This window comes from Brienomyrus brachyistius, chromosome 16 (assembly GCF_023856365.1).
Source record: "Brienomyrus brachyistius isolate T26 chromosome 16, BBRACH_0.4, whole genome shotgun sequence".
In the NCBI taxonomy this organism is placed as follows: Eukaryota; Metazoa; Chordata; class Actinopteri; order Osteoglossiformes; family Mormyridae; genus Brienomyrus; species Brienomyrus brachyistius.
The window spans coordinates 26,766,073-26,787,095 of NC_064548.1; the positions used below are offsets into that span (position 1 = coordinate 26,766,073).

Genomic DNA, 21,023 nt, shown 5'->3' on the forward strand with positions numbered 1-21,023 from the left:
AATTCCACATAAAGGGGGGAAAATGAAAAACATGCATCAAGATGTTAGAGTTATATATAGTTTTTCATAATTATTTTTGCCTGTGCAATGTTACGCGTTTGCCCCAGCAGCCCAGCGCAGACACTTGCACGTAAGAACATGAATGCGAGTCCTGTGGAGCCAACAAGCCAGGACCGGATACGATGCATCCTGTGGGACAAGCAGCCGCAGGACGCCATGCGCCGCGCAGAGCCCCCCCCTCCCTCACCGCCCCACCCCCCCACCCCCCGGAAGGGGCGCCCGAGTGTGAAAACAGCGCAGCATTTCGCACATGTCAGTCGGCGTGTTGCGGGCGGCGTGTGATCGGCCGTCAGCCGCCTTGCGCCGAAATGCCTGCAGCGCCGCTTATTTACCTGGACCGAGCCAGTCGCCGTCATGTTTATTCGGCGTTTCTTTGCCGTGTCTCTCTTCGTCGTGTTCGCCGGAATTAAGGGACACTTTTCTTGATCTAAAAAAACAAACAACGAAGTGCACGTAGAAAATCAAGCCAATCGCTAAGAATGGATCTGAGAGACACGCATACATGGTATTAGATGGTATTAGGCGGAAAGTGTCTCTGCATCGGATTGCGCTGCATCAGAGCCCGAAGGCGGCGGGTGGCGACAGGAGGCGGCGGCACGATCACGGTGAGCATTTATGTCACTAACTGCGCCTCATTGTCTGCAGCGACGCTTCGGAATAAATATCCATTATACTTCATGTACATTAACCCGTATATGCATGCAGTGAGCAGCAATGCGCGCATTAACACTATATAAATGTCTGCAGTCATGTCATGAAGTTAAACGCATTTCTTCAAAGCCGAACCTCCCATTGCCTGTTGCTCATCTGCTTCCCAGCCGTGTAACTCTGCATTAAATCTCCTTTTCTTGATCACTTTCGTTTATTTCTTCATAGTTAATGTTTACGTGCTGCAGTTGGGCACATGGAAGAGAAAGAGCTGGTTAACAGTCATCCATATAATCCAGCGTCGTGGTATTTTATTATTTTGTTAACTTTATATCTGTCAAGTTTTTCTCTACTAGATTCATCATTATTTTCCTAATAATCAGGCTTCGATGGATAAACAGAAAGCAGTCGGATGTACATTGTTAAGACCCGCAGCCCACAGAGCATTTTGTTCTGTCATTTAGGATGTTTTTTTTTTTTTTACACTTCAGTTGTTCTGCATTAATCAGCACAGCCTGTTAACCTTTAATAGGAGCCTGTCACCCCCAGTAAACGGATTTCTGTGAAAAGACCAATAAATAAATAAATAAAAATACAAGCAGAAACTTTTTAACTAGCTTTTAACTTTTTAACTTTAATTTTCTGAAAATAAATCATAATTCGTAAATTTATTGACGATGATTTTGAAGCTTTCTTTTTATGAATAATACCCTTGATGCCATTTTAATTTTTTATTACGCGGCTTAGGTTCTGGTAAGTTGTCGTCTGGCTAAAGTTACGGTTTTATGTTTGGTGCCAGAACAATGTGACCGCCTACGAATGTAACAGCAATTATTTGTCAATTTCGTATTTTTTTTTAACTTTATTGATAGAACATATATTACCCTAAAAGCTCTGGTGAGGGGGCTCTTCTGCCGTGACTGATATATTTTCCCGACAGTACTAATATGGTCGATTTAAATATTTAAAATTTCTTTTTTTGAGAAAAGAGGATAGTTTGCTTTTATTTATTAGAATACATGAGAGTAGACCTTCGCGCCTGCGCAGCAGATTCTGCCGTAGTCCTGTTGTGTAGCGGTGGCTTCTCCGAACCCGAAGTCCTGCCAGCATGTCTTTGGCTCAGTAGCTGCGAGTTTTTCTCTTGCTCCCTGCAGGTCACACGGCGCCCCGCTGCACAGGTAGTTAGTCGAGTGGTGTGTTGAATCTGTTGCTTGAAGCTGGCTGGCCGTTAAGAGGCCTGTGGAAGTCTCAGCAGATACCTGGGAAGGCTACATCTGGAGCCATGGATTGCTGGCAGATGTGTGCAAATATGATAATATGATGCTTCTGGTTAGGTATTTCAGCCATAAGTAATGGTTTGGCCGTAAGAACCCAGAGTGCATATTTTCTGGCCAACCTTTCTGATTGTTATATCACACTATATGCTGAGAATTGACTTTTGCAATGGAAATCATAACCTAGGTATATCAGGCATGTATTTTGTATTTTGAGAATCTTTCTCAGCTAACTTGTTTTTTGTGTGTATGTTTCATTCAGGAGTTCAGATGTGTTCGATGAATGTAAGAGGAAGCCTTCTTCTGAATAGAGATGGAGAGCAGAACTCCAAGTGGCAGCCAGTCCGCTGGCTTGCAGGCTGAGCTCCATAGTGGCAGAGCTTCACAGCCTGTTGAGCTCCATTCCAGGGACGACCTGGGGCTGCGATTTCAGCCACTTTCCCTGAGTCAGATCCAGACTGTCAGAAGTACCAATGAGTACACTGAGGGCCCCATGGTGGCACCCAGGCCTGGGAGCCGACCGGTTACCGAGCAACCAAGTGTGCACAAAGCAGAGCGAGCACAAGGCCTGAATGATGGGGCCCAGGACCGCTGCATCCTGGGTGGGCCGCAACAGGACCCCCAGGATCACTCATCCCCCCCAGCAGCCGCTTTGGCCTGGTCCATGAGCACCATGAGCTCTGGTTCCCGGAACTGTCCGAGGACAAGCACCAGCAGTACGTCGTCGGGCCAGAGACTCTTGGAACCGTGTCTTGCGGAGGAGGGTGTTGAGGCCCCTGAGCGCTTGGAGGCCAAGGCGGAGAAGCTAATGCCCGCTGGGGGTGCCGAGTCGAGCGGGCACAGGTATGTCTGTGAGGACTGTGGGAGGTGCAGGTGTGAGGAGTGTACCAGCCCCCAGACGCTGCCCTCCTGCTGGTTCTGCAGCCACCGCTGCGTCTGCTCTGCGCAGGACGCCGTCGACTACAGCACCTGCCTCTGCTGTGCAAAGTGCCTGTTCTACCACTGCTCCACTGATGACGAGGACGTCTGCGCAGATGAGCCGTGCTCCTGCGGCCAAACCAAGCGCTGTGTGCGCTGGACTGCCTTGGCCGTCCTGTCTCTCCTGCTGCCTTGCATGTGGTGTTACCTTCCGGCGAAGGGCTGCCTTAAGCTATGCCAGAGCTGCTACGACGGCATGAAGAGGCCAGGCTGCAGGTGTAAAGCTTGTCGACCTGTCAAGAAGCCGACATAAGACGAGTATCGTTTCGGTAACAGGGTCTGACCTCGCTGCAGCTCCATTCATGTGCTGCACGCTGGTCTGCGGCGTTCCTTAAGGATGCAACGCAGAACACAGTGTCTTACTTGTTCCCGCGGTTTTAGAAAGGAACAGTTATGAAAACTCTCGGAATGTTATTCTGACAGATTTGATGAAATCTAACTAGTCCCGTCAATCCATGTTTGAATAACTGATGCAAAATGTTTATTAGCCAATGACCATTTTCTTATAAAAGATGTTTTATTTTTGTATGGTTCAACGGGCCGAAATGCACCTTGATTTAACATGCATGTGTAGTTGTGTGGATGTATGTCATGTACATATCGTTTAAATGTGACTCCATGTTTTAGATTTGACTTCTGTTTAAGGTAAATGCATAACCTTTCCAGTCTCCCTTAAAACATACTTTCAAATTGTAAAATGATCTAAAGAATCTATATTTTCCAAAACAAAAAAAAAATTGTTCCTAGTGTAAAAATATATATTTATTTGAATTATATTTTAATAATAAAAATATATATATTTATTTGCGTGGCATCATAAAAATGCCCATTAAAATATACCTTTGTAAAAATGTTACATTCAGTGCTGATCTCTATAAAATAGAAAATACATTAACATTTTGAAATGAAATTCTACATACATGTTGTCCGTGTTTCTGTTCAGTAACTCATGAAAAGATTACTGGGGTCTGTCAGTCAGCTAGATTGCACTTTAAACACTTTTATTTAATAACCGCAATCGAATGAATAACGTTTTAACAACTTCTTAGTTAGCACAGGAAATGGGAGGATGACAGTTTCCAAACTTTTCAGCAAAAGCAATAAACTCACAGGTACAGAAGCAGTATGTGCAGTGAACAAATCCTGCATCCATCCTACATGTGCACTGCATCCCAAATATGTCTGTACATATATACAGAGCTCACAGAAAATCTTTGGAGGCTTGCATAATCCTGTAAAAATGTTGCAAATTTATTGGTCTCATAAAAAAAAGTCCATTGACGAGCAATATTTAACATACCTGCACATATCTTCTACACATATTTGCACATTTCTTCCATGAATTTTATTTTTATAAAATGTCTTTCTTTCTTTCTTGACATTTTTTGACATTCAGTTGTGCAGTGGTCACTTCGCTATTGCAGTTGTAGTCACTGGTTCCCAGAGGGATACTAAACACAAATCTTTGGTGTTTTATCTTATTGCAAAGTTGTTGCTAAGTAAAAAGCCTCTAATGAAATGTGCACACATACGCAGCACTGTGCAGAAGTCTTAGGCAGTCATGCATCTTCCTATTGGTGTAATACTTTGTCATTGTGTCTGTCAAAGTGTGTCAGCTTAACCATTTCAACCCCCCTCCCAAAAGTCACCCCAATACTTGCCACAGCCGTCCAGCATGTTTTTCACTCCACTAGCACACCTTGTATAGCTAATCTATACCTTATTGACATTTTGAACTACATAAATTAGTTAATTGCGCGAGCTTGACATAAAATTGGTGAAATACTGTACAGGGAATGACTGGGGTGGGTCTGAGGAGAGGTTTGGGAGCTGAAGCAGCCCATGAAATACCAGTGCGGGAGAAAAACATTAATGACAATATTTATTGTGTCACTCTTAATATTCATATATTCTTATTTTAAATTATGTTTTTGTACTGGGCATGTATAATTACTACCCAAATAAATGGCTTTAAACATTTCCTTTGACTGCCTATGACTTTAGCACAGTACTGAAGATAGATAGATAGATAGATAGATAGATAGATAGATAGATAGATAGATAGATAGATAGATAGATAGATAGATAGATAGATAATACATTAAAACCCATATGATAACACTGTTTAAGAATTTTCATAAAAAGAAATGGGAGTCAATTCATCAGGCGAATTTGAATTAAGTTGGCATCAAGTCAGTAATGAGACAATACATTTACAGTGTATGAAGTTGCATGTAATATTGATCACAGCATATGGAGACTGTCCCAGAGACAAGAGAAACTCTGCATGGGCTTGAGTTGGTTTTTCCACTGTTTTTATTTATGCATTTTGTTCTGTTTGTTTGTTTGTGTGCGTGTCTGTGTGTGTCTGTCTGTGTGTGTATGTCTGTGTGTGTGTGCGCATGTGTGTGCGCGCATGTGTGTGTCTGCAGGCAGATTTGTGGCAGTACTTCAGAAGTGCATTTTGGCAAAACTTAATACAATAGCTCTGTATAGTAATCGTGGGGGAGCCCGGACTTGGATGAGTGCCATTCTAAGTACGTTAAATTGCTCTAATCTTAATTGTTTCCAAGCATGTATCTGGCAGCTACAAAGAAGAAGCAGAAGGATTTAGCGAGCATTCTCATAGCTAACTTAAAGGCACATCGCGGAGTGCCTCCGCTTTCCAGCAAGTTCCATTACACAACCTGCGTACCAGATGGTTTGTGTACAGACCAAAAGGTCAGCGATCGTGCTACAAGAATCATTCCACAGAGAGCGGTAGTTACTGCCCGGTCTCATTATTAAACTATTTAAAGAAATGTATTGTTTTTTTGGCGACCCGCACTGGCTGTGCATTTATTTGTGGATGGATATGATTACATTAATACATTTTTTAAAAATTATAACACTAAACATCTTGTGTTGTTATTGGCATTGGAAAATTCCCCTAGAATTTTTCATAAAGACGGTAAATTTTACACAAACAGACAAAATCATTGCCGCCATGCCATTGGTCTACATGTGAGTTTCTGGTTTTCTGTCTAATTTTTAAGGGGAACTTGGTAATAAGTGAGCTAATTCTGACGCGTTATTACCGCTAGATGTGATTTGGCTTAAATTATCAGCTAATTAATAAGTTAATCTTGGGAGGGAAAGGGTTAAATATGTACTCTTAAATTGCAGAAGATTGACAGTCTACTCCACATCCAGGCTTTTATTTTTATTTTTTTTCCCACTCCCTATGCTTTTGACTCCTGTAACTGCCTCGGTTATTCCGCTACCTGCCCCTACTTGGTATGTTTTCAGGGGACTTTGAACTTGCATGTGTTTGTTTTTTTTCCATTTCATTTGTGTTCTGATAGGATTGATCTTGCCTTAAAATTCTACAGCAAGCTTAGCATAAATTGGATCAGGGATCGTCAGTCTGATGTTGATGTGGCCCCTAAGGAGTAAGTGATTAGGGGTGAAAAACCAGGCATCAATCCACATGTCATACAAGACCTCTTCTGGTTGAGTGCAAATGGTCAAACAATAGTTCTAATAATATATTATTATTAATGATACTATAATCTCAAAGTACAAAAATTACTTGGAAAAAATATCAGCTACAATAATGACTTATTTTACCGGAATGCATCAGAAAAGTATCTAATACTATAACTATGATTGTCCCTAAGGATACAGACATACTTGCATTTATATGTGTTCTAGGATGTAATATAAATCTTATAAATTAAATAAATACTCCATTTTAAAATTATTATCATTTACATCAATCGCCTAGGACTGTAGTAGGATAGACATAATTTTATTGAATTTAACTTAGTATCAGGTGATTATGTTGCTTCCATTGTTAATAAAATGCAAGTGAACTCTGCTCCATTTGTTGGGATACAGATAAGTCACGTTGCTAGGTGAGTAACAAAAACAATTTAGCAGCATTAAATAAGTGAAGCATTGCAGTTTTGCACCAAAAGATCTTGATGCTGTATTATCAGATTTACAGCATGCAGGTGGATACCCTCTGCGGTTTTCTTTACATACTTAAAGTTGACCAACAAAATCAATTCCCCCTCATTGACACGCATGCTTCAAACAAACCTTTTTTGTTTAGACAGTGTGTTTGCCCTCATTCTTGCACAGGCGCACGGTCCTACTGGTGTTCAAGCGACCAAAAGGAAAATCTCAGTGCAACAATTTGACAGACGGGCAATTAGAATTGGCTCTTTGTCAGTCTGAGTCGGCGCTGCGGTGTTCCGTTGCTGCGGAGATGAGGGCCATTGAATCTGCTCGCCAAGGCAGAACACTCGACAGGAAGAAAGGAAGGAAGCATCCATTCTCTCCCCCCAACTCCCATTGTCTGGCCAATGGGCTTAAGCATTCAAACAGGCCAAGGAGCTGCCAGTCCTGCCCGCTGTGGTGTGAAGAACGGTGGAAACCCGAGTCTAACCTTCCATCTGGATGTAGCTCTGGCACTGGGCCACTGCACAGAGCTCTGTGTTTGTGTTTCTCTATCTTCATGCACGGCACAAGTGGAAAGATGATGACAGTGTTGGTCTCGTACTGTATTCAGTGTTGCCAGCAGCTTCTGGGAAACCCCTGTATTCTCGCCCGTAATCATTTTGCGTGTCTGTTTTTTTTTTCTTTTAATTATAGTGCCTTCGAGCTTCAAGCTTCATACATGAAGTGTTTCTTTTGTTGTTGGTGTTGGTAGTTTCAGTGGTTCTATCTATATGAAAAAGTCTTTCATAAAACAGTATCCAGTAGTGCAGACAGCACTGTAAATAAGTAAAGAACTGTGCTTTCAATTAAAATAATTTTGAGCCACTACTGTGGTCTTACCTACCAAATGAAAAATAAAACATTATTACGGTTGAAGGTTAGAAAAATGGATTATCATTATGTCGATGTACTACTACTTTACTTTGATGACAATATTATCATGGATATAAATCTTGAAAATCATATAAAATATAACAACAATAATGGTGATATATCATGCAAAACTTATAAAAATTCGGCATGTTTTTAAAATTTAATTCAAATAGGCAAATAGCAAAATATGCTGCATTTATGATACATGAGTTAGCTTAACCACTCAATTATCTTCTGAATTGCAAGAACTATCTTTAAACGTGCATTACCTGACGTGCAGTACCTGACGTGCAGACCCCGACATGCATTACCTGACGTGCATTTCCTGACGTGCAGTACCTGACATGCAGTACCTCAAATGCATTACCTGACATGCATTTCCTGACGTGCAGACCCCAACATGCATTACCTGACGTGCATTCCCTGACGTGCATTTCCTGACATGCAGTACCTCAAATGCATTACCTGACATGCATTACCTGACATGCATTTCCTGACGTGCAGTACCTGAAATGTAGTACCTGACGTGCATTACCTGCAAGTATCATTTTAAAGACAATGTGTGATTCCTGGCCAGGTTCTATTAAACCAGTATTAGAGTGTCTTCACTAATGAGACTTCTAAGAACTTACTTTGTTACTTTGTTACTAAGTCGCTCTGGCTAAGGGCGTCTGCCAAATGCTGTAAATGTAAATGTGACACTGAGAAACAGAATGCAGCCTCTCTGCCACATAAAAGCAAAAGCACACAGGATATGGCCTGAAGTAACCAACTTGCGCAGTGTCTGCTTCATGCCAGTAGCAGCACAAATTCCATTTCTTGGAACTTGAAAAACCTCTGTGCTGGTAAAAAGGGTCTTACAGCTGGTCACAAAATATTTTAAAACCAACTTGTACTGCTGCTTAAATGCTGCTGAGCGACAAAACCACTGATATTCAGTGGACTGTATGCATGAGTCATGCTTCATTTTGTTTAATAATTCTATTTAAAAACAATTTAATGGCCCCAACTAAAATTAAAAGTGAAGCCTCATTTCCATATGTAATAAATTACCCTAAGTAGGACTGAGTCAATACTGTCAAAATTGAGTACTTGAAATTTAAGGAGGCTTTCAAAGTGATCTAAGAGGCCTGACAGTGCACTGCATCACAGGGAGCCCTCCAGATGATTGGCCTGCCTGGAGACAAATCCAGTGCTCTGGAAGGCCTGACAGTGAAAAGGACAAAGGATATCTCTGCTTGTCTGTATTATTAGCCAGATCCAGTTCAAGGGCTAATTAGGAAAGAATTCAGTGAAAGCCAGAATCTCAGCAGGTCCTTAAGCGGGAATGTCAAAGATACTCCCTGTGCTGTAGCTATAAAGATTGGGGGGCATGTCAAGCACCTTCATGGAAGCTGCATAAGCCTTTGTTACAGTTATTGACAAAAGTATCTACCAAATAAATACATATTAATATGAAATCATGAGCTAAATTTGTCAGAAGGGGGGGGGTGGACTGTGACGAGTTGTTCTGTTGGGGGAGGGGGGCAGATGCATTTGACCATAAAGTCATCCAAATTGTATTTACACTACATTGTGAGCATTAAGAAGCAAAAAACAAATAAGAAAACCAATAAGTTATTTATGCAAATGCTTTGCAGTTACATTTTACTAACATGTAACTCACACTGATTTCTGTCTTCTTTCCACAAGCTTATTTTCTTGTCACTAACTTCGCTTTTCACCAACCAAAGTGACTCGACCTGCACACCTGCGTTTAAAGTATGTCACAAAAATGCCACATACTCTAAACACACAAGAAACTTTTGCCCAGATATACAAATCGAAATAATAATAATAATAATAATAATAATAATGCATTTAGTATTCAATACCCAAGTAGCATACGTATTTAGGGGGGCCACAGGGGGAACCATGCATGTTGTGACGAGAGCACACCCCCCCCTCAGGCCAGGATACAAGGCTGGGAAATGGATAGATTTGAGGTACCACACTAAGGAAGAATTCCACTGCAGAAAGAAATTTATTTCATAAAACATGTATACTTCGAGGAGGCCATTGAAGCACACTGACCTCATCGTCATCTTCATGAAACCAGTATGAAATGACCGCTGCTTTGTGACACGGTGCATTATCCTGCTGGATGTAACCGTTACAAGATTACGGCAATAGAGGGAGGCACATGGACAGCAGCAATACTCAGACAGGCTGTGGCATTTACACGATTACGAGCTTGTATTAGCGAGCTCATTGTGTGCCAAGAAAACCTTCCCCCACATCATTAGCCCAGAATCACCCGGCTGAACTGTTGACACAAGGCAGGCTGGGTCCATCATTTCATGCTGTTTACTGCAGATTCTGATACAATCGTCTGCACATTGCAACCAAAATTGAGGTCCAGCTTCAGGGAGCCTCTGCTTCACTTTCTTGTTATTAGCTAAGAGTGGATCTCGATGCAGTCATGTGCTTCGGTAGCAAATCCGCCTCGAGGTTCCGCGGGTTGTGTGTCCAGAGATGCTATTCTCCTCGGCACTCTTGTAAAGAGTGGTTATTTCAGTTATTGCAGACTCTCTGTTAGCTCAAACCACCTCACTACATTTTTTTCCACATCATTCAGTGTAAACTCTAGAAGCTGCTGTGCATAAAAATCCTAGGAGATCAGGTTCTGAAATACTCACACCACCCTGTCTCGTACCAGCACCCATGCCAGGACCAAAGTCACAAAGATCGCAATGTTCTCCGCTATGCTGATGTTTAATTTGACCATTAACTGAAGCTGTTGACCTGTGTCTTTATGACTTTATACGCTGAGCTGCTGCCACATGATTGGCTGATTAGATGAACGAGCAGCCGTACAGGTGTTTCCGATACAGTGCCCGGTAAGCTGGGCAGGATTGCCCATCTGGTGTACCAGGTTTCAGCGTTTATACCATGAATGAAAAAAGATGCACTTATCTAGAACATCAGCCTAACCAATATAAACCATTAGTGAGACTTCCCACTCGCACACATAATAAGATGCTTCATTGTTCTTCGACCGGTTCTCAGGCCCAAAAATAGTGGCGGCAAAGCCAGCTCTGCAGGAGAAGTGAAGAGCTGCACTGCAAGAAAACACTTGCAGAATAATGAGTAAATATTTCATGGTGATATCCATGCGCTTAATGAGATTCACAGTCACAGGTCGTCGTTAGCATGCAGTCCGATATCTTCGGGCACGAAAAACAAGGTAAAGGAAGGTACATTTACAGCACCTTGGTGGAGCTGATGCATTAAATGGAAAAAAAAAAAATCTTTCAAATCTTCCTCAACATTATGTATTTTACCAAACAGAGAGGGATTATATACTTTATATGTCACCTATAGACCAACATGAGAGTTTCCCACCTAAAATATAATTAAATCTTTAAATAAAATCATCTGTTTTAGTATCAAACTAAGAAGGTGGCTTCGGTAAATAACAGGTTAGCATCGAACTGTTTGTCATGTGGTATTTCACACATATAAGTTGTTAAACTTACTGAGAAAACTATATTCTACCTTTGTAATTGTGTATATTTTGCTTGAAAAAATTTACTTCAAGAAACAATTAATATAAATGAAAAACACTCCAAATGTTGTCTTTACAGCAAGATTCTTTATCATTTCTGAAAATTATAACATGCATCAACAAGCATCCTTTTAGGTGAAAATATACTGAAAGCACATGTTGAGGCACGTGAAAGGTCTGACATTTAAAATGTGAAGACTTAACCCTCGGAATATTCCATAGTCCTTCTACAAAATCTGCATTTCTATTAAATAAGACCCATGGCAATATTTAATTATATCGCCATGTATTTTATTGCTGACTCCTTTGTAAAATGCATGAGGATTCCATCATGTTATGTTCTATATGAGGACAAATATAATCACACCAAGTAAATGTCAGTAATGTGTTGGTATAAGTCAGAGAGTCTACGCAAGGAAGACTTTGGCAATGAATCAAGTTTGGATTCAAGAAATTGAGATGATTTTTATAGAAAACAAATTTTCAGAAAGTGTCCCATTTTAACAACACTCACCCTATACAGTATCTATATTTTATGATACATTCTGTTGGAAATATCAATATTTGGCACGCAGTTAATTAAGCCTGTTGCTTCGGTTGTGCATTCACTTGCCAAAGGGAGGAAAGGAACAAATGTGACATGAAGGGCAGTCAGTCTGAAACCAGCAAATCAAAATGAGGAGCCCGTTCATTAAAATGCACCACCGTTAAAATACACCAGTAAAATACAAGAACATCGTTTTTTCCATATGGTTAGAATTTCAAATGTATAAATATGCATTACTTCTGTTGTCTGATTTAAGCAACAGTAAGCATAACTTTAAAAAAAAAGCACTGTAAAAGCAGAACTATACAATCAAAAACTCGGTGAAAGCTTGGATATATTTATGGACAGGTTGCTATTAGCTATCATTATATCTGTCATTATAGCTATCATTATAGCTATCATTATAGCTATCGTTTTACTTCTTTAGCAGAAAAAGCCAGTATTATGTATGCAGCCAAATTCTTTGAGACAATGAACATCACTTACCCACACTTAAACACTCCTTTTGGAAAAGCAGTAGACGATATTTTACCGTAATATTTCTGAATAATGCTCCAAATTACATTTTTAAATATTTGTGAATTTTAATACAGCATGTGCAAAGCAGCAACCTCCGATATTTTGTCAAATACAACAAAAAAAATACGCCCACACTGAGCAGAATTTCATATCTTCTTAAGCTCACACAGCAGTGCAACGGAAGCATGTAGGCGTTATTGTTGAACTATAGTCCATCAGTGTGCTTTTAATTTCACTCTTGTTTATCTGGAACGTTGTATTAGTACAGTGCTCATAGCGGGCCGGCCTAAGCGGTGTTTTTTTAAAGAGGTTTTGTCTCACAATGGTGGTTCAGATAGTACCTCCCTTCCCCCAGTTCCTCTAGCATGGTTGTCTGTTTTCCTACTCTGCTCTTCTCTCATTGTTCTTGCCTTTCTGCAGATTCCAGCTGCCTCTGTCACTGGTAGCATCCATGCAGCTTCTGTTCTCACTGCGCTCCTCTTCTCAGCACAGCGCCCCCTTCCTCTCTCCCTCTGACCAGTGAGCTCAGGGCCCAGCCTGTCTGCCACCCGCCTTTATGTCCTGCTATGCATCTTCACTGGCAGTCCCTGCTCTTCCTGCCTCTCCCTTCTTTGCGTTTTCTTGCCTTCACACGGCCTGTCATTAAACCACACACTCCCAGATTTCTGCAGCCTCTGCGCTGAAGTCACCTGACTCCCTCATCTCTGAGCATTTTGAAATCACAGTCAGGGGTCTTTTTGATCTCGCAGTGGAGCTGCAATCTTCTTCCTCATCTGATTAGCTATATTTATTCCAACGACCTATTTGACGTTGTCTTACTACATTTGATGCTTTAGATTGTGGAACTGCACGCTGCACAATTTTTGTACTGTTCTTATGTCAATCAGCCTATTGTCATTTAGAATATCCCTTGATATGCTGATTCTTAAAATAAAGCCCATATTTTCTACTGCGATGGGTTGACTCCCGAACCTGGATTATTCCCTGCCTTATGCCCACTGTTTCTAGGATAGACTCCAGGCCCCCGCCACCCTGTATAGGACAAGCAGTATAGAAGGTGAGTGAATGAATGAATGAATGAATGAATGAACTTATTTTCTGCTTTGGAAATAATGTAAGTGATCCCATTTCCAAACTTATTTCTCTTCTTAAGGAAGCTGACCTCACTAATGTTTGTACACACACCCCGCCATGCATTTACTCTCCTTTTTCCTAAATGCATCCATCTCCAGCTTCACTATGAAGCGTAAAGTGCCTATGAGGTGATCATTATGAATAATAATAATTATAATTATCTGCGATGGGCTGGCCCCCCATCCTGGGTTGTTCCCTGCCTCGTGCCCATTGCTTCCGGGATAGGCTCCGGACCCCCCGCGACCCAGTAGGATAAGCGGTTTGGAAAATGGATGGATGGATAATAATAATAATAATGATAATAATAATGATAATAATAATAATAATAGCTTCACGGTAACTCACCCTTTGACCAAAACTCGCTTTTAATGATGCCCTTTTTTATTTACCGTAGTCGTCATGGTAATTTTATGGTGATTTCTGCTCAGCGCGTATCCCCTGTGATCAGAAGATTCCTTCCTGCATAAACTCATTATAAATCTTATTATAAATCTTATTCTTGCATACAAATACAGCGATTCATGTTCAGTATCCCTTCATATTCCTTTGCAGTTAGATTTCGCTCACATAGGCCCACAACACACAAAATTTTATGTCCACGCTTCAAAATGCCCTAGTGATCCATTTTTCCAGTAGCCTTTTGAATGGATAACTTGATCACAATTTCTTTCCGGGGTGAAAAAAACTCACACAGCTTGTAGAAGCATTGACACACAGCGAAACACAGCTTAACCCCCACAATAGTTATTAGTCATTAATAAAGGAGCCGCATAACAGTTAACTATTTTAGCTCCAAAGAGAATTTCTCTACCTCATACGATCTGCTAACCTGCAGGGTCACTGTCAGTTCCGTTACTCCTAGAACATAACTGTAATGAACTCAATTCAAATAAGTAAAACAAATTTAATAATAATAATAATATATTGCAATAATAAACTAATAGTATATTGTAATAAATGTGTCTCTAATATGAAACACTAATACATACAATGCATAGTCTAGAACAGTCCATGTGTCTGTGGAAGTTGTTATAGTCACTCTGAGGTGGTATCTGCCTTTTCCCCATTAAAATCACATGCCTTCCGCAGTGTGATATATAGACCTTTTACCTATCATGATAAACATGATTTTACACATGAACTGCACACTGCAATTTCCTCTTACAATATGACCCATGTGACCACCCAAAAGTCCTCCTATCTAAATAATCACCCTTATATGACATGGCTTATAAAATGCCCTGAAGGGGGCAGTAATTGATGTGTCAGTTTTCATCCTATCGCACCCTCATGTCTCCCTGTGACTTAACATGAAGGGAGGGAACCCGAAACACCCGCCTTCCAGGTTGTCGAGCGAGAACAACTAAACGGTGCCCCCCAGATAGGAGGGCCGGGAGCCGCGAATCTCGTCACGCAGATAGGAGGCAGCGCTAGCGACAAACTGCTACACAGTCCTTTGGTGACAACCAATGTGAGAATCGATATCTGAGATTAAGGATGTGTGTAATGGGGCTGCCATCAGGGGCAATTCTACGATTTGCCCCGCCAGGAAAATAGCATTTCATAACTTAATCAATCAATCAATCAATTAATCAATCAATCCACAGTCCATTGATAAATGCAGATGCTGTAATAGCCAATAATGTAATAACTAGCACTGATGTATTAGCTGCCAATAACAATAATTTTTCCATTCGTAACATAATAGAAGTTGATAATGTGACAACTGACCAATAATGCAATACATTTTCTCAAGCAATAACATCGTAACTTTTTGCCATGGTCACTTATTACATTGTTGACTTTTATTACATTAAGAACTGAGAAATTTATTGTTATTGGCACATTACTACACTATTGGTAGTTATTAAATGATTGACTGCTACAAGTGATGCAACCATATGTGTGTGTATATATAGAGCTTTACACTGTGTGTGCATCCATATGTTACACTTATTTAGTGTTACAGTTACTGCTATGCTAATGATACATGATATTTCAAGTAAATTATACAACAGCTCTTTAAAGAGTGAAAAATAAAAAAATAAAAATACTGACAGCAGGGGAAAACAGCACATCTCCAAGTGACGAGTCAACACACGAGAAAGCGTAATGGAAAACAAATGAAGGTGAAAGCCGTGGTGCGAGGAATGCTAGGGAAGGGCCTCGTGTTTCACAGAGACGCGGCAGCGCCGAGGAGGACTTCAGAGCGAGCAGCTGCACTCACGGTGCACGGCAAGTTTTGGCTTGCCCCCCCGCTCTGTAAAAATGTTAGTATAGCCTGTGCATAAGTCTTACTATATGCAAATTAGATAAATAATTCATTATTTTTTTCAAAGGGTTTGCAAAAGATTTCAGAAAAACAACTGCGATGGTGGGACAAAAAGTTTTCAGGCCGGGAAGCATCGTTTGCCTGTGAGTCTTTATCAATAATAAATGGATGGCCTAAGGATGTGCTTGTTTAACCTTAAGTAGCAGCACTTAGACTAGGACTAACTTATCAAAAAAGGAAACTCTCTATAGTCGTTATCTCTTTCAACATACGCCCAACCACCTTAGCCTGCTGGTATAACCCTAAAATGAAGATGTCTTTATCTGCAAATTTAATTTTCTTTCATGCTGTAAGTGTAAAACCGAATAGCTGCCATGACACGCTGTGAGGGTTGATATCAGACAAAGACTGAAGAAAACTGGTATTAATAAGGCTGACACAGATCCTCTGCCCCCTCCAGTAGCACAGCGGGCTGTTATAGTCACACGTACACTAGTAGCTCTGGCTTTTCTGGGGGAACTTTGAAAAAGTGAGACAGGAGATAAGACACGAATATTTTGAGGCAGCAGGAACTGCGAGAAAGGACTAAGCACTCTGGTAATGACACAGAAATGCATTGAAAGAAGAGCAATGTGGACAGGCATGCCAAATAGCCTTCCCGATATGAAGTATTTGTGAAACATTTAAAATGTTTAAACATCAATCAAGAGTTTTTAACTAAGCTCCTTCCGCTGGAAAATCCCCATTCACTGTAGCAGAAAAATCTAAATCCCAAAACTACTACCCTCAGGTAATGTGGGTAGAGTAAGGAATATTATTATTCTACTGTAATTTCATAATAAGTAAAGAAAATGTCCTGGATTCAGTACATGGACATAAATAACTCCAGATTACTTTTAAATATTTTTCTTGGTATTTTGACTTTATTATTCAATAAAATTCCTCAACAAAGTGCTTTTTAAAAATGCAACTGGAGTCTTGAGCTTTAGGAAGTTTCTTATTAGGAAGCAGAACAGGCTTTGTTTTCCTTTTTCGATTCATGGCCTCTTTTCCAGCTGAATATCGAGGGTCCTGCTTGCAGAGTTGTAGCTGGGGGAAAATGCCCAAAAAAAACCTTGGGGGTCAGTTGCATTGAGGCACTGAAGTGGGCAAAGCGATAGAAAGTGGCTCCAGAGCCACTCAACAAAGCCGCCTCTGTTAGCCTGATCTGATGGCTATTTTATTTTATCCAGCAGGGGGGGTGGGACTGGCAGTGGGAACAGTGCCTGGCTCTGTCTAACGGCTCTGATCGCGGCCTCGGCTCGCAGCTTTTGGATGCTGATGAGTAGGAAATGAGGCACAGACAGGTCAGATGGGCAAAGTGGGGGGGGATTATGGGTCAAGGCCGAGATCTGGAATAAATTAAGCCTCACCAGAGTGCAAAATGCTACATTGTCAGTGTCTTTCTGTTTGCACTCACAATCACAGCTTTGTAAGGTTTTGTTGCTACGTTAAGGTGCCTATTTTTAAGACACATGAATCAATGTCAACTAGTAACCATACATACATGAATTCACTGGTTACATTTCAGAATTTAATTATCACAGATTTTTTACTGTTCCCTGCTTTGTGCCCATAGCCTCCAAGATTGGCTCTGGACCCCCTGAATAGGACAAGTGGTTACAGAAAATGGACGAATGGATGATTTTTAACAAAAAAGGAAATCATTTTCATAACACATACTGAAACTATGTGGTGTTGCTGTGTTCCGCTAATTGTGACTCTTTTTAGTTTTTTGTATCCAACCACTGAATCAGTCAATTTGTTGAAATTTGAACCCAAAACTCCTCAAGAAGGAAGATCTTGTTGTGATGTTTGAATGCTTTTATGCTCCCTTATGCTACCTTAGTGTTCCCCAGCTAGGCTTGGTTTGCTGCTAAACCAAGTAAGGATTTTTTACACATATCATCTACTTCTTACGCAGCAAACACATACAGCTGCTATGCTCAGGTAAGTACTGTACACAAAGCATATAGTTCTTAAAAACCTTTACTGAAACAACAAATATAGTCTACTAACATTGCAAAATATTGTTTTGATAGTTTTGTAGCACACAATGCAGTTGAAATTAATCATTTCCATTAAATCAATCAATTTAAAAAGTATTTTTAATTGTGTAAAACTACGGAATTCTTTACAGTTGACTTAGACAAAGATCCATGCATCCATCCATCCATCTTCCAAATGCTTATCCAGTTGCTTTTCCATCCCATCCGAAGCAACAATGTTGTATTTTATTTGATTACCTTCTAAAATCGATGGGACATTCATACATGTCATCATTAATGCAGCGTAAATTTTCACCTTGCACAGCATTTACCTCTAAGGCATCATAATTAACCAGGTATCTACCTCCACCACTATACAGACAGATGTAATATCTATTATCCTGCAGAACACAGACTTTAAATATCACCATATCCATGCATGAAACCTTAGGCAGACATTACCTTACTTGCATTCTGTTTTGTTTTCCCATGTTAATTTAAACGTAAAACCTGCTCTCTAACGAAAAGCCACAATAAACAGTCAGAGAATTTGCTGGGGACTGATTTTTCTCCCACAGCTGTTTGCTCTTTATTGTCTTTGAGTGATTCCCCGCTGCAGCATCTGATAGGCTGCCAGTGGCTAGCAGGGTGTTCCAAGCTTCAATGCCTGTAACACAGCACACTTACTCCTTAATGAGATAAAGCAGCCTGGAGGGTGAGTGGGGGGGGGGGGGGGGGGACACTAAAGGAATGTCAACAAAGGCGCCACCGTGTGTAAAGGAATGCTGATTGCAAGTTGCAAAACAGATCAATGTAACTTTCACAAGTCAGTCTCAAGTGTTCATGATCATCGTCATCCACACAGCAGCTGACCCTGGCTTGAATGGCGAAGGTAGCAGAGGGGAAGTGGTACTGCTACAATGCTGCTGTGCATTCTGTGCTGCAGAACGTCCCATAAAGGCTCAATGGTGTTTGAATTCAGTAACTGGGGAGGCCATCTGACTTCATCCTGGTGTTAAAGAAATTGCCGTTGACTTGGATTAGCAGTGTGTATGGGGACATTAGCGTCTTGGATTAAGGGAACGGCATGATGGAACAGGTTGTGCAGCATACTGCGGACCTGCTTTTGTAAAATGGCTTCACGTTCCTTGGATATAATGCCAGCATCCAGATGAATGGCCAGACCTAATGAGTCCGGCAAGGTCGCTGCCCATACCATGCATAGTGGTTTGAAGCTATCCTTTGGTTTTCTCCAAACGAAAACCTGTCCAGATGGGGAAAAAAGTCAAATTTGCTTGATTGTCCAGATTGTGTGCTCTTTATATCAAGTTGGATACCACTTAGGTACAAGTGCTTTCTGAATGGCAGTCTTTTAATAAATTTCAGTCTACAGTTTGTGTTAAGACTATCGATTTCACTCATTGGTGACTTTGAGGTTGTATATTTCGGTGTGGTGAAAGTACTGTGCTAATTGTCCACCTGTCCTTGTCGTCATTTTTGCCTATGCAATTTGCCCATGTGATTTTTTAAACCTTTCTGTTCCCCTTGACACATAAAATCATTTTGCAGTCGGACCCACAACTCAATCCTGAGAACCTGTGCACTCTTCAGTTTCACCAAGATACAGCATTCAGCACACTGAACAGCTTCTTTACGTTCTTAGAAAAATGTAGTTGCTATAGAAACAGATTTGCAACAGATGGTCTGACTTACATCACCTGCAACCTGTTCCTCTGAGTAGATTGCCAGACTCTGGAGTTCATCTTCTTCCCTTTGAATGACAGTGTTACAGTCAGTTCGTTAGCTTTATATCTACTCTGAATGTCCATTGATTTGCCCATCTTCTAATTGCTTATCCACTATAGGGCTGCCAGGTGTCCTATCCCCAAATTGCACACACATACGTAATCAGGCACTATGAGCTCTTTTGAGAAGCTAATTCACCTCACTGGATATCTTCGGGCTACAGGAGTGCCTGGAGTACACTGTGCAACACAGAGGAACCCAACAAACTCCACAAACATTGGGTGTCATTTGTATACGGAGCCCCGGACGTGTGACCCAACAGAACCACAGTTATTGCTCTAAATGTATCACCTGTAAATATTTTGCTAAATTATGTAGCAGCTTCGACTAATAATATGATTCTTTAGCAGAATTCCCATATATTGCAGGAATTTCTTTGATGTCAATAAATAATGAAATGCTTGCAGAAGAACCACACTCACACACGCATATATATGTATCTAAGGGACATGGAGTTGATACCTAAACACCTCTGAAATATGTATATATATCATATTACATGATTTCTATATTCCGTTTCAAGTAAGAAGTTTGAAAAATTGATAGTAACACATACATACACAGGAAAACCTGATCGAAGCATATGTAGACAAGCATATATGTAATACATTATACTATATATGAAGGTCGTATTTTTTTTCTGGGTGCAGCATATTGCAACAGAGTTAATGTGGCATTAATCTGAAGGAATCAGATGAAAAGTAGCGACAGATATGAGTGGACGGATTCAAACTGAGTTTGCACACAGTGGTTTGTTTATAACGCAGAACTTTTACAAAGAATAACATGGAATTCCAAAATCTTCCAGATGCTTCATCTCCAGTCTTATTCACGACACCATCCATAACAACAAAAAGGGAATATTTGGAAGTATCGTTTACTGGAAAAACACACATTTCCTTCTCCAAGTACAAAATGCAGAAGCAAAATGCCTGTCTGAGTGTCCCAGTAGAAAAATATGTATAAACTGACAGCCACTTCTTACAAGTGTATCCCATAAAAGGCTGGCAATATGACAAGTATTTCTTTTTTAAAAAACAAAGTTTTAGATCCATCAACAGATAATCCACACACGTGGCTATAAAATTCATGTAGCTATCAAAACCAAGCAATCTCATTAAAGGCGTGTTTAAAACAATACATCCAGAAACTACCATACCACAAACTTAAGTTGTATCAGGAGTTACACATGAAGATAGTTTGAATACGTCATACAGGATTACTGTACACTACAGGTACACCTATCCATAAATTATGCTGGACATTTCAAAGAGCGGGTAATTTCTAGACTGCAAATTTACATAAAATATGCAGAATAATCCATTGTGCTTGGGATTAAAGGAAGGACTGCAAA

At 40.5% G+C, this 21,023-nt stretch overlaps 1 protein-coding gene across 1 annotated transcript; it reads left to right on the forward strand.

The window, feature by feature from the left end:
• Positions 1 to 291: 291 nt before the first annotated feature.
• On the forward strand, positions 292 to 5,767 carry spry2 (sprouty RTK signaling antagonist 2). Its single transcript, XM_048979579.1, has 2 exons — positions 292 to 665; positions 2,245 to 5,767. Exon 2 carries the CDS (start codon positions 2,296 to 2,298, stop codon positions 3,211 to 3,213), a length of 918 nt encoding a protein of 305 aa, XP_048835536.1. The 5' UTR covers positions 292 to 665; positions 2,245 to 2,295; the 3' UTR covers positions 3,214 to 5,767.
• The last annotated feature ends 15,256 nt before the right edge of the window (positions 5,768 to 21,023 follow it).

Bases quoted from the DNA above. Each gene is read 5' to 3' on its own strand.
- spry2 (XM_048979579.1), top strand. From the start codon at position 2,296: ATGGAGAGCAGAACTCCAAGTGGCAGCCAGTCCGCTGGCTTGCAGGCT.